Consider the following 17,604-nt stretch of genomic DNA (forward strand, 5'->3'; position numbering starts at 1 on the left):
GGGCTCAGGGCGGCTAACACCAATAAAACCACAGTAAAAACATAATAGGGGAAAAAGAAAGGGGGAAAACCCCCAATTTAAAATACAGTTTAAAATGCAATTTAAAATGCAGCCTCATTTTCAAAGTAGCCCCTGGATCAAGACCATAAGGGGAGGGAAACATAAGGGTCAGACTGAGTCCAAACCAAAGGCCAGGCGGAACAGCTCTGTCTTGCAGGCCCTGCGGAAAGATGTCAAGTCCCGCAGAGCCCTGGTCTCTTGTGACAGAGCGTTCCACCAAGTCGGGGCCAGTACTGAAAAGGCCCTGGCCCTAGTTGAGACCAATCCAACCACCTTGTGACCTGGGACCTCCAAAGTGTTGTCATTTGTGGACCTTAAGGTCCTCCGTGGGGCAGACCAGGAGAGGCGGTCCTGTAGGTATGAGGGTCCCAGGCCGTATAGGGCTTTAAAGGTCAAAATCAGCACCTGAAACCTGACCTGTACTCCACCGGTAGCCAGTGCAGTGGTAAAGCTTCCTTCTGCGCCCTCGGCTTCTGGATCTCACACTGATTCCCAGGAGTGGCGCCCGGGGTCCCGAGGCCCCAGACAACCCTCGGTGCAAATTGGTGCAAAGGGGATCAGCCCCCACGACTGCCCCTCGAGTGTGGGCCGAGGGCCCAGGTGGGGCACCGAGTAGGTGCCAGGATTGCGTACACTCAGTGAGAGATCGCTCCCAGCACCTCCACAGCTGAGTCCAATTGCAAACATTTCCCAATGCAGAGTTAGACCGTGGAACTCCCTCCCACAGCAGGCAGTGATGCCCACTCACCTGGGTGGCTTTAAAAGAGAATAGACAAGTTCCTGCAGGAGGAGAGGGCTAAGGATGGCTGCAGCTGGAGGCGGTGATGCTTCTGAATGCCAGTTGCTGGAAACCACAGGGATTTTGTGTTCGAATCCTGCTTGCTGGCTTCCCAATGGGGCACTTGCTTGGCCACTGACGAGAGAGAGCCTGTTCCCAGCAGTGTGGGATTTTCTTCCCATCAATTGTGCTAATTTTTAAAAATCCAGGTTGGCTACTAGATTTGAACTTGCACCTTTCTCAGGCTTGGTCTGATCCTGGCTCTGGTGCTGAGGGAGCCCAGGCAGGACCAGCTGCTTACACACACACACACACGCGCGCACACACACACACACACACACGTGTTTGGGTCATGCCAGAGGCACAGAGTGTTGAGCTGCATGTGGAGGGGGTGTCTGCCCCTGTGTCCACCACATATGGACAGGGCGCCCTCCCAGTTCCTCAACTCAGCTATGAAGCAGCCCGGTAGGACTGTGAGACTCTTCCAGGGAGGGGGACACAGGAATCTGTGGTCTGCCTAGCTCAGTAAAGTATGCTCTGACTGGCAGCAGTGGCTTTTGGGGGTTTCAGGCAGGGGACCTTCCCAGCCCAACTTGGTGGGGCTGCTGGGGACTGAGGCTGGGACCTCCTGAGGCTCTACGCCTGCCTGCCAGCTCTAGCAGCGAGGAGCTGCTGGTTGCCCTTGAGATGCCCCCTCTGTGCCTCCTGCTACATGACCCTTCCTGGCCCCAGAGTTAGGCATCAAACACTCCACATTCTGCTCCGCCCCTTCCTCTGGTTAGTGGGTGATGGTGAGTATGAGGAACAGGGCCTTCTCGGTGGTGGGGCCTGGACGATGGAATAGCTTCCTGCAGAGAACTTTAGCGCTCCTTTTTCGGCTGCAGTCCTAGGCACATTTCCCTCGGAATAAGCCCCACGGTGAAAGCTGCAAACAGTTGCAGTTGGACTAGATGTCCCTTGGGGTCCCATCCAAGGGTACAATTCTGATTCTAAGTAGCAAGCTCTTTAAACTCAACTAGAGTCCCATGGACTGCAAGAAGATTCAACCTCTCCATTCTGAAGGAAATCAGCCCTGAGTGCTCACTGGAAGGACAGATCCTGAAGCTGAGGCTCCAAGACTTTGGCCACCTCATGAGAAGAGAAGACTCCCTGGAAAAGACCCTGATGTTGGGAAAGATGGAGGGCACAAGGAGAAAGGGATGACAGAGGACGAGATGGTTGGACAGTGTTCTGGAAGCTACCAGCATGAGTTTGACCAAACTGCGGGAGGCAGAGGAAGACAGGAGGGCCTGGCGTGCTCTGGTCCAGGGGGTCATGAAGAGGCAGACACGACTAAATGACTCAACAACATCAAATTTGAGCACAAGCCTCTCTCTATCCTGGCAAAAGGGGTACTGAGAATGAGTGTGGTGTAGTGGTTAGAGTGGAACGCGGTTGGCGCTGTGGATTAAACCACAGAGCCTAGGACTTGTCGATCAGAAGGTCAGCGGTTCGAATCCCCGCAATGACGGGGTGAGCTCCCGTTGCTCGGTCCCTGCTCCTGCCCACCTAGCAGTTCGAAAGCACGTCAAAGTGCAAGTAGATAAATAGGTACTGCTCCGGCGGGAAGGTAAACGGCGTTTCCATGCACTGCTCTGGTTCTCCAGAAGCGGCTTAGTCATGCTGGCCACATGACCCGGAAGCTGTACGCCGGCTCCCTCGGCCAATAAAGCGAGATGAGCGCCACAACCCCAGAGTCGGCCACGACTGGACCTAATGGTCAGGGGTCCCTTTACCTTTTAGTGGTTAGAGTAGGGGTAGTCAATCTTTTTATACCCAATGCATCTATCTTGATGGTAAAATTTCCTTACTGCCCACCAGTGCTCGATGGAAGTAGGATTCAGCCTGTGCCTTGGAACCCCTACCAGCTGCCTAGAATCCTGAAACGCCCACTAGTGGGCGGTAGGGACCAGGTTGACAACCCCTGGGTTAGAGGGTCAGACTGGGAGAGACCAGGGTTCAAATTCTGCCCCCTTGCACTGGGTCATATGAAGCTCGCTGGTCATCTTGGGTCCTGCCTTCTCTCAGGCTACCCCCACCTCACAGGGTTGTCGTTGTGGGGATTAAAAGGGGAGGGGGAGAACCACGAGCTCCTCGGGGGGAAAGGTGGAGTATAAGCGCAATCAATCAATCAATCAATGGGGTGGGTGTCTGCCCCCCTCCCCAACCCCAAGAATTGGCCTCGCCCTCTCCGGAGCCTCCTCCTGACGCATCTCGTGGCAGTGAGTACCGCAGGTGAAGAGCGTGCTTGGTGACGTAGACCTTCGCCCCAACAGCATCTCTCCTCCTCGCGCGCCCCTTCTCTCTTTTTCTCCGCGGAGAAAGGAGGCGCTAGGACCGCGCCGCCCCGCGCTCGCCGCCGCCGCCGCCCGCCGGAGCCTCCGCACCCTCGGCGGGAGCAGCATCCGCGCCCCGGACAGGCAGGCGGACAGGCGGGCAGCCACTTGTGGCGGAGCCCCCAGCCCGGCCCGGCCCGCGGCCATGAGCCGCCGCTTCACGGTCACCGCCGGCGAGGAGCCGCGCCCGGGCACCGCGGCAGCAACCGGAGACGGCGACGGAGGAGGAGCAGGAGCCCCCCCGCCGCTGGGCAGCAACAGCGGGCAAGGTAAGGGCGCGCCGCCGCCGACCCCGCGAAAAAACCGAGGGAGAGGAGGGAGGACGGAGGAGGGAGGAGGGAGGGGGGTTTGCTTCTGCCCCCCAAGGGCTAGTGCCCCCCCCCCGGCCAGGCGGGTCAAGTTGGGGAGGGGGCCAGGTCGGGCCAGGCCAGGTGCCCTCCCCTAAACCCCAATGCGGGAGGAAGAAGAGCGGGCACAGCCGCCGCTTACGCCCTCCCCGTCTCGAGGGCTGGTGCGCCCCCCGCCAGGGCGGGCTAAGTTGGGGAGGGGAAAGTGGGGAGGGGGCTAGGCCAGGTCAGGTGCTTCTCTCCCCCCACCCCGGCCGTCTCTGGGCTGGACCCCGGGCGCGACGGAGGGAGGCGCGCCGTGTGGGTCGCCCGTCGAGCAAGGCTTTCGCGCCCCGAGGCAGCGGCTCCTCCATCCATCTCGGCTGGCTTTGTCTCGGAGAGGGGAGAGGGGGCTGCTGCCTCCGCCTCCGCCGCCGCCATGCCCCACCGGGCGCTTTCCCGGAGCCGCGCGGCGAGGACGCGGCCGGCACGCCCCCCTGGCCGAGCCCGGCAGCCCGACGGGGCGGACGGCGGAGGCTCCGGGTGCCGGTAGTGGCTGGCAGAGCTTGGAGAGGCTCCGGGACGCGGGGGCTGCCCGGACCCCTCACGGGTGGGTGGGCGGATTGCTGCTGCCCCCTCCCCCGGGAATCCCCGCCAACCGACCCCCCCCCCGCCGCTCCCCTGCGCGCCGGGCTGGCTGGCCCGTCCCGGCTGCGCTTCCGGCTCCCGTTACCGGCGCGCATCGATCGTGGAAACCCAAGCCAGGCAGCCGCTTCAGCACTTCCCCGCCTCGACCTTCTCTCCCCCAGGAAAGGGCAAGTGGCTGCTTGGCTGGCGGGCGAGGGAGGCGGAGGGAGGCGCGCGCTGGCACCCGGGCGCGGTGGGAAGGGCACCCGGGGGTCATCTAGTCCAGTCCCCTGGAATGCAGGGGTGAAGTTGGGGAAGGCGGAGGACCTGGGGGTTCATTCCTAGAATCGGTGGGGTGATGGTGTCGGCCAAGGCCCTGTCTAGCCAGCTCAGGCCTTTGACGGGGAGTGCGCTCTGCACCTGCTCAGAGAGGTGTTGTGTGTGTGTGTGTGTGTGTGTGTGTGTCGTGGCTGTTGGTGTTGTAGGACCAAGAACATACTGAGGTTGGGCTCTCTTGTTGTGGAAGGGTGTGAGCTTCAATTTACCCTCATCTCTCCCACCTGTGCTATTCTGGGATGGCTGGGAGGGGGACTCCTGCAACGGGTTTCAGGGGTGCTGCTGGAGGAAGCAGGATGCAGAATACCTGGGACATACTCAGGTATGAATCTCAGGGTCGTGGTTGGGGAAAGGTTCCTTCATTGCAGGGGGTTGGACTAGATGACCCTCGGGGTCCCTTCCAACTCCAGGATCCCATGATTCTAACAAGCAGCACCTGCCTGGAGGAGGCCCTTGGCTGCTCAGGCTCAGGGAGCTCTGGAACCCACCAAGAAGCTCCAAAGTGTTTAGCGAGGTTTCTTATTGAAGTTTACATTCTATCCCTGAGGAGCTAGGCGTCATACTTTGGCCTCGCAACAACCCTATGAGGTAGGAAAGACACAGAGAGGGCAACTTTTCCAATGCCACTTATGGCAAAGGCTCCCTTTGAACTCAGATTTCCTACAGCTAAAGACCAGCGCTCCGCCCACAGCACCACGCTGCCTCTCTTCAGCAGCATCCTTTGTTGGCAAATTCCCTTCTCCTCCTCAGCTGGCAGGCAGGTAATTGAGTTTCTGCCGCTGAGCTATAGATCTGAGAAAGCCGCCTAGCACCTTGAGGCGAAGTTTGAAATCTTTAAAAAAAAAAAGGGGGGGGGGACCAGAGGTCTTGCAAAGGGTCTCTCTGCTTTTAAGCGATCAGCTCTGCTTTAGCAAAGTATATTCTGATTCCACCACATGCCTTGTTCTTGCAAAGAGTCACAGAAAGCCACTGTGAAGGTAAAGTTGGTGAGAGCAAAGGCAAATTGGGGGTATCCGACTGCGGGTCACGAGGGCAAGGAGGTGGTTTGGGGCATCTGCTGCCCTAAAGTGTGAGGCTGGCCTTTGGCCAAGATGGCTTCAGAACAGCCTTCGCCAACTGGGTGCCCACTGCCCACCCAGATGTTGGGGTGTGGGATGCCGGGACCCCTCGGAGATGCAGTCTGAAACATCTGGGGAGAAACAAGGTGTGTGAAGGCAGCCTCTGAGCATCAGAAGAGACCTGCAGTTGCTGGATCGGGTCCAAAGGCCACAATTTAAGGAGGATATGGAGAAGTTGGAAGGTGTGCAGAGGAGGGTGACAAAGATGATCGAGGGTTTGGGAACCAAGCCATATGAGGAGCGCTTGAAGGAGCTGAGGATGTTCAGCATTGAAAAGAGGAGATATGAGAGCCCTCTTCCAATATCTCAAGGATAGTCACATGGAAGAGGGAACAAGCTTGTTTTCTGCTGCTCCAGAAGGCAGGACTCGAACCAGTGGCTTCAGGTTACAAGGAAGGAGATTCTGATTGTACATACGGAAAAGCATTTTGAGGGTAAGAGCTGTTGAGTGGTGGGACAAACTCAGAAGGTGGTGGACTCTCTTCCCTGGAGGTTTTTAAGAAAAGGGCAGATGGCCAACGGTCAGGGATTCTCCGGCTGTGATTCCTGCATTACAGGGGGTTGGACTAAATGACCCTCAGGGTCCCTTCCAACTCTACAGTCCTGTGATTTTATGAAAAGAGGGTTCGGCAAATTCATGGAGGAGGAGGAGGAGGAGGAGGAGGGGGCTATCAAGAGCTACTAGCCAGGATGACTCTGCTCTGTCCTCCACAGCTGGCGGCAGTGATGCTTCTGGACAATGCAGGCAGGGAGAGTCGCTCACTGGTTTCCCCTAATGGGCATCTGGTTGGCCATCGCGAGAACATGTGTGGGGTCCCTCTAGACTGGGGGGTGGGGGTGGGTTTTTTGTTTTATTTTGGTGTGTTCTGCAACAATGTTCTGCAACATTGATGCAACAATGGTACAACAATGGTGCTTTTGTGGTATACAGTCATACCTCGGGTAGAAGCAACTCTGGGATAAGTATTTTTGGGTTGTGCGCTGCGGCGATGGAGCGTGTTACCTCCGGGTTTTGCCGCTCGCGCATTCGCAAACGGTCAAAATGACGTCACGCGCATGCACAGAAGCGGCAAATTGTGACCCGCAGACGCGGGTTGCGTTCGCTTCTGGATGCAGACGGTGCTCCGGAACAGATCCCGTTTGCATCCAGAGGTGCCACTGTATCTAAACCAGGGGTAGGCAAACTAAGGCCCGGGGGCCAGATTTGGCCCAATCACCTTCTAAATCCGGCCTGCGGACGGTCCAGGAATCAGCGTGTTTTTACATGAGTAGAATGTGTCCTTTGATTTAAAATGCATCTCTGGGTTATTTGTGGGGCATAGGAATTTGTTCATTCCCCCCCCCCAAATATAGTCCTGCCCCCCACAAGGTCTGAGGGACAGTAGACCGCCCCCCTGCTGAAAAAGTTTGCTGACCCCTGATCTAAACCGTCGACACGTCATTCGTCTTTTTAACAATTGTTCTGCAATGCTTCCCCATTATTACAGCCTTCTTGACACCTGGAGGGGCAGACTTGCGCTCTAGCGTAGCCCCCCTTTCCCTGAACACTTCCAGTATGAAAACTTACAGCATTTCAGAAGGAAGCTGCCGATTAGAGATGAAGGAGTATCACCCCTCACAAAACATTTGTGGCACTGTTGAAAAGGGGTCGTGTATCACTGCCCAAATGCCACCATGAGCAGAAATAAAATAGCACAATAAAATAGCACTAATTATAATAGAAGCATAGAGTTGGAAGGAACCCTCAGTGGTCATCTAGTCCAACCCCCGCCATGCAGGAATCTCAACCAAAGCATCCCTGACAGATGACCATTCAACCTCTGCCTCAAAATCTCCAAGGAAGGAGAGTCCACCTTCTCCCGAGGGAGAGAGTTCCACTGTCCAAAGTTCTTCCTAGTTTCTTGTAGCTTTCAGAAAGTCCAACCCTCAGAGCAGGGGAAAACAGGCTTGCTCCCTCGTCCATGTGACTGCCTCTCAGATATTTGAAGATGCCTCTCAGTCTCCTCTTTTCCAGGCTAAACACACACACCTCCTTCAACTGTTCCTCATAAGGCTTGGTTTCCAGACCCTGGATCATCTTGGTTTCCCCTCTTGGCACACATTCCAGCTTGCCAACATCCTTCTTAAATTGTGGTGCCCAGAATTGGACACAGTATTCCAGGTGTGGTCTGACCAAGGCAGAATAGAGTGGGACTATGACTTCCCTTGATCTGGACACTAGACTTCTGTTGGTGCAGCCTAGAATAGCATTAGCTTTTTTTGCTGCTGCGTCACATGGTGGACTCATGTTCAGCTTATGGTCTACCAAGATCCCAAGATTTTTCACATGTCCTGCTAGTAAGCCAGGTGTCCCTCATCCTATATTTGTGCACCTGGTTCTTCCTGCCTAAATGCAGAACCTGATATTGGTCCCTAATTGGTGTGATAGTGCAGCCCTTCCTAGCTTTGGAACAAACACCTGAAATTTGAAGAAAAACCTTGGTCTTGACTGAATCCTGAACAGGTGGACTCAAACTTGCTTGGGCATCCCAGTTCAGCTGCTACACTTCTTCTCCTGCTTCTGTGATGCTGTTAAATAGCTGACTTATCTGTTCCAGGAGGGGAGGGCCTGGCTCCACTGATGGGGCTGGAGTGCCTTTGAAGGTTATCTCCAAGGCCCCTCCCTCCCTCGCTTGGCCCTTATCTCCCAGGGAGCTGAATTTAGCAACTGGCCTCATGCCTTCCAGCCGGCTGTGTGGTGGAGAGGATGGCCCATTGAATGACTTGGCTAGGATCAGGGCTCCAGTTACTGCCTTTCTCCAGATGTTGCAATCCTGAGATAAAGATGGAAGCAGAGAGTTTCCCCCCTGACACAGAGGTATGGGGAGAATGCGGAGGAGAAGAGGTGGGGGTGTCATGGATGCGCATTTACCTTTCATCTCCCCCCCCCCATGTGTGAAACTCTGAGACACAGACTTTTGATTTCAGCACAGAGATGGGTCTCTCCCTTCCAGTCCTCTCTCTGTGTGAAAGCAAGTGAGGTGGGGAGGGGCTGTAATTTTGTGGTAGAGCATCTACTTCCCATGGGGAAGGTCCCAGGTTCAAGACCCCTGCCCGATACTCTCAGGGCCTGCTGCCAGCTGGTGCTGGAAATGCGGGTTAGGTGGTCCAATGGCCTGACTCAATGTAAGGCAACCAAGTTCTACAGGAGCTTCAAGGAAAATATTTAAGAGCCTTCTCTAAGTGACATTTTGCTTTTCCCAGTCACAAACCTAACATCCAGAGATCTCCATGTGGTTACAAAACACACGTTGTTGTTGTTGTTTAGTCGTTTAGTTGTGTCCGCCTCTTCGTGACCCCCTGGACCAGAGCACGCCAGGCACTCCTGTCTTCCACTGCCTCCTACAGTTTGGTCAAACTCATGCTGGTAGCTTTGAGAACACTGTCCCACCATCTCGTCCTCTGTCGTCCCCTTCTCCTTACGCCCTCCATCTTTCCCAACATCAGGGTCTTTTCCAGGGAGTTTTCTCTTCTCATGAGGTGGCCAAAGTCTTGGAGCCTCAGCTTCAGGATCTGTCCTTCCAGTGAGCACTCAGGGCTGATTTCCTTCAGAATGGAGAGGTTTGATCTTCTTGCAGTCCATGGGACTCTCAAGAGTCTCCTCCAGCACCAGAATTCAAAAGCATCCATTCTTCAGCCTTCTTTATGGTCCAGCTCTCACTTCCATACATCACTACTGGGAAAACTATAGCTTTAACTATATGGGCCTTTGTTGGCAAATCACACCTGGAGCCTGGCTAATTTCTAACACTGAGCAGGACCCAAATCCTACTATGACCTCTCTGCTTTTCCTCTTGCATTGTGATAAGGAAAAATCCTGGTGTGTGGATTTACTCCACTGCCCAGCTTGTCTTGGTGCCACTCCCCATGGGTCTCTCTGGTCCGCAAAAGAAGGAGTCTCCAGCCAAGTTAGAAGAAGTAAACAGTAGTCAGTTGACCTGATCTTTATTTGTTGTTGCAACAAGGTTCAAACACACAAAGAAAAGAGTAGGAACCCCAAGCATGGGGTTGCTTGGACTTTTAAGACTTCTCCCCATTTCCTATAATACATTTTCCAACAGCATCATGATACATCACAAATATGTCACAAAGTGGGATTGTCTGGCATGTAGAAACATGAGCCCATCCCCCACCCCCCGTCAATCACCCCACTTCCAGACATCTTTTAACTACCTTCTTCCCCAAAGAACAATAAGGGTATTTACACATCCTGCTAGCTGCAAGGCTTTCCTGTGCTTCTCCTTTGAAAGTATCAGGATTCAATCCACCATCCCAATGGGCTTCTGTCTGGGTAAGTGCTGTCCTTGATTGCCTCCTATTGTGTGGCTAAATTCACACCTTGTGGAGGGGCAAGGAGTATGTGACCTTATGCTTAAGGGATTATGGAGTAGGAGTCATTAGCCATTGGAACCAAGGAAATCCGTCAAACCATAGAATTTTGGCGATTATTTGAAGTTTCTACAGTTTTCTATATTAAATAGGCAGAGGAAATAGTACAATATTTGCTTATTGCTCCAATTTTATAGACTGCTTTTCTGAGCCTCCTTGCTGTTGTGCATGTGTGTTGCCTGTGTCAATGGTCATTGTCCTGGCCTTAGTTAGAGGCTGTGGTGGGGACTTGGGGTTTGGGAGTCGTTTAACTGCCCCCCCCATTCCTGGTTTTAACAATTGGCAGGAGATATGAGGCAGGATTGGCTAAAAGGTATCTACCTGCCCAAGGTACTGGGTAACCAGTTTTCCTTTGACTCACCTTTGTGTAAAGACCATGGCAGTGCTGATAGATCACAATAGATCCCACCGTAGAATGACTTCTGAGCTTGGCATTTGTGCTGCTGGTTAGAAATGGCTTTTCCATTGACTAGGCCCCCCTCCCCTTAAGAATGGCATTAAGAATTGTGTCAAAAATCAGGTGGAAGTAAAAACAAACAAACAAACAAAAAATATGCAGGGGGAAATCCTACCAAATTCTCCTTAAAGGTAAAGGGACCCTTGACCATTAGGTCCAGTCGTGGCCGACTCTGGGGTTGCGGCGCTCATCTCGCTTTCTTGGCCGAGGGAGGCGGCGTACAGCTTCTGGGTCATGTGGCCAGCAGGACTAAGCTGCTTCTGGCGAACCAGAGCAGCGCACGGAAACGCCGTTTACCTTCCCGCAGGAGTGGTACCTCTTTATCTACTTGCACTTGGCGTGCTTTAGAAGTGCTACATTGGCAGGAGAAATTCTCCTTAGCTTCCAGAATTCTAAGGGATGCGGGTGGCACTGTGGGTTAAACCACAGAGCCTAGGGATTGCTGATCCGAAGGTTGGCGGTTCCAATCCCTGCAACGGGGTGAGCTCCCGTTGCTCGGTCCCTGCTCCTGCCAACCTAGCAGTTCAAAAGCACGTCAAAGTGCAAGTAGATAAATAGGTACCACTCCGGCGGGAAGGTAAACGGTGTTTCCGTGCGCTGCTCTGGTTTGCCAGAAGCGGCTTAGTCCTGCTGACCACATGACCCGGAAGCTGTGCGCCGGCTCTCCTTGGCCAGTAAAGCGAGATGAGCGCCGCAACCCCAGAGTCGGCCACGACTGGACCTAATGGTCAGGGCTCCATTTACCTTTACCAGAATTCTACCTCCCAAAGAAGTGAGGAAGTGAGGCTGGCTCCCTCTAGTGGCAGCAAGTGCACACTGACTGCAAGTACTTGCCATGTTGTCTTCATCTCCAGAAAACAGAATGGTCTAAATGTCTTATGGGTCTACTTGGAGCAGAAGTGAGACTGGATACAGCCCATGAGATTTGCTTTTCTCATAGCTGCTTGCCCAAATGCTGAGGGCACTTGAAAGGCACATTTCCTGAGGGGCAGCAGCCCTGCAAGACTCTTGCAGGAAGGAGACCCAAGAGCCTAGTTTAGCCCCCTGAAGACTCAGCCTTTCCTCCGTTGTGGCCTCCTTGGGGGTGGCGTCTTCCTCCACCTCTGCCCTCTGCAGAACTAGGACCCTGAGGTATCCCTGCAGGCTTGTAATACGTTCATATTTATTTACACAGTTATTTACAGACTGCTCTTCATACAAAATATCAGGGTGTTGCAAAGGGAGATCCACAAATAAAAAAATAAATCATAGCAACAATACAGAAGAATCATAAAAACAACGGGCTCATCTTAAAAGTTTATAAACTGCTGAATAGGCCTATCAGCCTATCAGAGATGCCTGGAAATTAGGAGCAAGGATGTTTCTGCTTCGTATTTTAATTGCTAACACTTTATAATATATTTGCTCTTCTCAGGTTTGTTTTTGCCCTATTATTTTTCTGTAGGTGGCTGGGGAAACCCAGCAAGATGGGTGGGGTCTAAAGAATAAAAGTATCATCATTATTATTATTAGCCTTAACTATTTGTTTATTACGGGAAAGTGAGATTAATATTTATATCTCCTGCCCCAGCCCTGTACCTGCTGCTTCCTCCCGTGTTTCCAACTTTTGCCTGGCAGGGAGGGCAAAGAGGTCCAAACAGGTGGCATTTCATTCCGAGTGGAGGAATGCCGGGCACGGAGCTCCCTCTAGTGGACAAAGGTTTTGTCTGTGTTTTGCAAAGGTTGCCTCATGACAGCCATTTCTCAGACTGTGATTTGTACAGTGGTGCAGATAGGTAAAGTTAAAGGGACCCCTGACCATTAGGTCCAGTCGCAGACGACTCTGGGGTTGCAGCGCTCATCTCGCTTTCTTGGCCGAGAGAGCCGGCGTACAGCTTCCGGGTCATGTGGCCAGCAGGACTAAGCCGCTTCTGGCGAACCAGAGCAGCGCACGGAAATGCCGTTTACCTTCCCGCCGGAGCAGTACCTATTTATCTACTTGCACTTTGACACGCTTTCGAACTGCTAGGTGGGTATGAGCTGGGACTGAACAACGGGAGCTCACCCCAGATTCAAACTGCCAACCTTCTGATCGTCAAGCCCTAGGCTCTGGGGTTTAGACCACAGCAGCACTCGCGCCCCTTTAGGTATAATAAAGGTAAAGGTAAAAGGACCCCTGACCATTAGGTCCCGTCGTGGATGACTCTGGGGTTGCGGCGCTCATCTCGCTTTACTGGCCGAGGGAGCCGGCGTACAGCTTCTGGGTCATGTGGCCAGCAGGACTAAGCCACTTCTGGAGAACCAGAGCAGCGCACGGAAACGCCGTTTACTTTCCCGCCAGAGCAGTACCTATTTATCTACTTGCGCTGGTGTGCTTTCGAACTGCTAGGTTGGCAGGAGCAGGGACTGAGCAACGGGAGCTCACCCCGTCATTGCGGGGATTCGAACCGCCGACCTTCTGATCGGCAAGCCCTAGGCTCTGTGGTTTAACAGATACCTGGGCCCAAAATACCTGGTGCACGATGCACCTCTTGGGAAAGGCGCTGCCCAGGCATGTTGTGCCACCAGGTGTCTAGCATGGCGAGCAGCGAATGAAAGAGCAGGCCTCTGCCTGTGAGGTGGACCTCTTGCAGAAGTGCATAGTCCACACTTGACATGATGCCGGGAGGGGCAGGGGGGTTGGGAGGGATTGAATATCTGTTCCAAAGGACCAGTGGTTGCATGAGAAAGTTGGTACTTATGTGAACATGGGACGGACAAATCGAAAGACGACCTTAGAAATTACAAGATCTCAGTGCTGAGATATTTTCCCTCTTCCAGCATCAGCTTCTCCCTCCATAAGGGCGCAGGGCCGTGAGGGCTGAGTCTGGCTGTGATGGAGATGCCCACGGCAGGAATCTCCCAGCAGCCTGCACAATAAACAGACTCAGCTATGTGCAAATGGCATCTATATATCACACTAATTCGAGTGTAGAATTTTTACACTGACAAAATCCCTTGTAATCACCACCAGTGACGGCTCCCTGACGGAAAGTCCCTCTCAGCTGTGTGTCTTTCTCGGGTTCACACGACTGACTGGCGGTCTCTAATTCTTTCAGGAAAATTCTTTATCCAATTCCAGCTTGAATCATTAATAAGTACCAGGCAGATGAATGAGGGGGGCAGTTCTTCAAACCCACCATTTCTTTCCTTACAATAGGTTGCTTCCCAATGACAGTTTAATGCTGGGGTTGAATGTGTTTGGAAAATGTTCATTTTCCTGATATTTTGTATGGTGTAATATAGATCAGAGGTGCTGAATCTGTGGTCCTTGAGATATCGCTGGGCGCAGCCTCACTTCTGAGCACAGTCCATGGGCCCTCAATCTTCTGCCCTTCACTATTTTCACGAGAGTCCATGGTGAGAAAGGGAGACAAGCTTTACTCTCTCCACGTTCCCCATCATTTATAAACATCTATCCTGTCCCCTATCACTCCCCTTTTCTCTACCCTAAAAAGTCCCCAAAAGTCCTTTCCTCACAGGGGAACCTCTCCGCCCCCTTGATCATCTGGCTTGCTCTCTTCTGAACCATTTCCAACTCTGCTATATCCTTTTTGAGGTGAGTCAACAAGAAACTCTGCACAGTATCTCAAAGGTGGCTGCACCACAGATTTGTATAAAGTCATTATGATATCTGCAGTTTTTATTTTCAATTCCTTGCCTAATGATCTGCGGAACGTGCCTTTTCCCCAGCTGCTACACGTGACCCCAGCATCTCCATCGCGCTGTGCACAGTCACCATAAAGTCTTGTTCCTGACAGTCACCTCCAGTTCAGACCTCCATGTGAAACAAAACATTCTGCCCCAATGTACACCATCGCTTTATATTCCTTTGTATTGAACCGTATTTGCCATTCTGCTGCCCTGTGAATATAATAATAATAATAATAATAATAATAATAATAATAATAATATTTAATTTATACCCCGCCCATCTGGCTGGGCTTCTCCAGCCACTCTGGGCAGCTTCCAAAAAAATATATTAAAATACTGTAATACATCAAACATTAAAAGCTTCCCTAAACAAGGTCCCAGCATATGGGACTGTTCAGTTTAGAGAAAAGGTGACCGAGAGGCGACATGACATTTCCTTGTGCCTGTCATGGAGATAGTGCATAAAGAAAAGTTTTTCTCCCTTTCCCACTAGAAGCCCTAGACATCCAATAAAGCTGAATATTGGATTTATATATATAAAAAATCCTTCGTGCAGCACATTGTTAACCCATGGAACTCCCTTCCACAAGAGGCAGTGACAACCGCCAACTTGGATGGCTTTTAAATCAGATTAGGCAAATTCCTGGAGGCGGAGAGGGCTCTTGTGTTCGAATCCTGATTGCTGGTTTCCCACAGGCAACTGTATGGCCGCTGTGAGAACAGGATGCTGGACTAGATGGGCCACTGGCCGGATCCAGGAGGGTCTTGCTATATTCTTGTGATCCCTCCCTCCTAGGCACTCCTTCCTAAGAAATGGTGTTTTCTCTGCTGTTATCACCAGAGGCGGCTTCATCCCTCCTCCTCCTGGCCCCAATTCCCTGTTGCTCAAAACCAGGCACCTTTGGACGCCTGATGACTAAGCAGCAAGAGCTTCGCTTGATCTGGAGATGAATCCAGCCTTTGCTGTCCCTGTGCAATCCTCGCAAGATCTGGAGGAGGCTGGGATTCTCCTTGCCCACACGGTGGCAGAGTTGCCTGTAACCTGGTTTATCTACTTATGCCAGCTGAGGAAGAGCCCTGCTGGCACAAAGTAAGCCAGCCTGAGGTATGCTGGTGTAAATGGCAAAAAAGGGGCTGTGTCAGGGCTAAGGGGAGGGACAGAATGGCGCAGCATCCTGCCCCCTACATTCCCTGGTCCTGCCCACAGAGCTTGCCAGAAATGCAGGTGCCATGAAAATCAGCTCCGCAGGAGTCAGTGGAATGGCAGGACGGGAAGGTTTGCCCTTCCCCCAGCAGACACTGGCCAGGAGCATAGAATCCTAGAGCTGTAGAGTGGGAAGGGACCCTCAAAGGTCATCTAGCTCAACCCCCTGCAGTGCAGGAATCACAGCTAAGGAATCCCTGGCAGCTGGCCTTGCAACGGATCAGATGCTGCTGAACTGGTCTGTCTGCCTGGTTAGGATTCCTCTGCCTCTTGACTGACTGGTGGGCTGGGGCAACTGCCACCTGTAAGGACTGAAGGCACCTAAGGTGGTTTTTCGACCTGGATTCTTATGATTTCTTCTGGAGTTTTCTTGTGATGCGGCAAGGGGGAGGGAGGGAGGGAGGCTAAGATGGCTGTTTGAAAATGAATGAAGTGGTTTGTCCCCTTTAAGAAAAGTCCGTGTATTTGAAAAGTGAAATAGAATAATCAAATGCCTCGCCCGTCCCCTAGTACGATGAATGCCGAGGTTCTGCGCACATGCAAATGTGTCTGATGAATTGATTGATCTTGAGACAAAGGCTGGTGGGGAGACGTCAATTAAAGCTGACTTATCGTTGGTTAGTTAACCTAGATCTCATTTCCCCTCATTTGCCTTGACACTCAGAGCAGCTCAGGGAAGCCCTGAGGGATGGATTTGGTGGCGGCTGCTTCTCTGTATGGGGAGCCCAGGAGTTGTGGGTTCCAGACAGGTGTGGCTGCTGCTCCCAGAGACCAGGGCAGGTGGCAGGTGTCTCCCTCGCTGCTGCTCTGGGGGGAGCCAGTGGGAGCTCCTTTCTGCCACTTGGGGAGGGGCAGGAAGCCTGGCCTGGACCACCTGGGGAACCAAAGTGCCCCCCCCCCCCGTGTGTGTGATGCTGCAATACCTCCTTCAGAAAGAGAAAGGCATTTGTCTCCTTCCTCATAACACACACAAGCTTGGACATGAAAGAGGTTTACCAGTACGTTTCTGAGCACAGTTCAAAGCGTTGGTGCTTGAAAGCCCTAAACGGCCTTGCCCAGTAGACCTGAAGGAGCGTCTCCGCCTCCATCGTTCTGCCCAGACACTGAGGTCCAGCGCCAAGGGCCTTCTGGCAGTTCCCTCGCTGCAAGAAACCAAGTTATAGAGAACCAGGCAGAGGGCCTTCTTGGTGGTGGCACGCCCTCCCACCAGATGCCAAGGAAATAAACAACTATCTGACTTTTAGAAGACATCTGAAGGCAGCCCTGTTTAGGGAAGCTTTTAACGTTTGAAGTTTTATTCTGTTTTTAATGCTCTGTTGAAAGCTGCCCAGAGTGGCTGGGGAAACCCAGCCAGATGGGCGAGGTATAAATAATAAATTCTATTCTATTCTACTGGATTATGCATGGCAGGGAGAGAGAGCCTAGACAGGAGCTTGATTCTTGCTTTCTCAGAATTCATGGGCATCCGAGGAAGGTGAATGCTGGAAGATGCAGGCTGGAGAAAAGAAAGTCCTTCTTCATGCAGCACAGTTAAACTGTGGAACTCCCTCCCACAGGGAGGGCCGCCAACTTGGATGGCTTTAAAAGAGGATGCAGAAAATGCCTGGAGGACCAGAGGGTTACAAATAAGTTACTGGCCACTGTTGGGGACAGCGATGCTTCTGAGTCTCAGTCACTGGAAACTCCAGGAAGGGAGCGGACGGGGCTCTGGTGCTGGATCCTGCTTGTGGGTTTCCCATGGGGGCATCTGGGGGGCCCCTGTGAGAACAGGAGTTTGGACCAGATGGCTTGATCCAGGAGGCTCCCTTTGTGCTCTTAAGGAAGTCAGACTATCCTCCCCCAGGGCCAGGGCCTTCTCAGTGATGGCTCCGACCGGGTGGAATGCTCTGTCCCATGAGACCAGGGCCCTGCAGGATTACACTTCCATTCGCAGGGCCTGTAAGACAGAGCTATTCCGCCTGACTTTCAATTTGAACTTTTATTCCCCTTCCTTCCCTCCCTCTCCCCTTTTTCTGAAGATTCCCCGCTCTGGGATCCCACAGCTAATTCTCCCCTGGTCTCCTCGCTGGCCCAAATAGGACTAATTTATCCAGCTAGCCCTGGTGATCATCTAATGTTTTTTGGATGGATTTCCCCCTTAAATTGATTTTTGAATTCTGAATTTATTGTTATTCACGTTTTATACCGCATTTTATGCTGTTTTTTGTTGCATCAATTAAGTGT

At 52.6% G+C, this 17,604-nt stretch overlaps 1 protein-coding gene across 2 annotated transcripts in view; it reads left to right on the forward strand.

Annotated features, from left to right (window-relative positions):
- Positions 1-3,284: 3,284 nt before the first annotated feature.
- SLC12A5 (solute carrier family 12 member 5) overlaps positions 3,285-17,604 on the forward strand; it is a 105,491-nt gene continuing 91,171 nt past the window's right edge. For both annotated transcript variants that reach the window (XM_028735714.2, XM_028735715.2), the window contains exon 1: positions 3,285-3,482. In XM_028735714.2, the coding sequence (XP_028591547.2) occupies positions 3,359-3,482 (124 nt within the window). In that variant the 5' untranslated portion in view covers positions 3,285-3,358. The remainder of the gene's footprint in view (positions 3,483-17,604) is intronic.

Source organism: Podarcis muralis, chromosome 5, assembly GCF_964188315.1.
Source record: "Podarcis muralis chromosome 5, rPodMur119.hap1.1, whole genome shotgun sequence".
NCBI lineage: Eukaryota > Metazoa > Chordata > Lepidosauria > Squamata > Lacertidae > Podarcis > Podarcis muralis.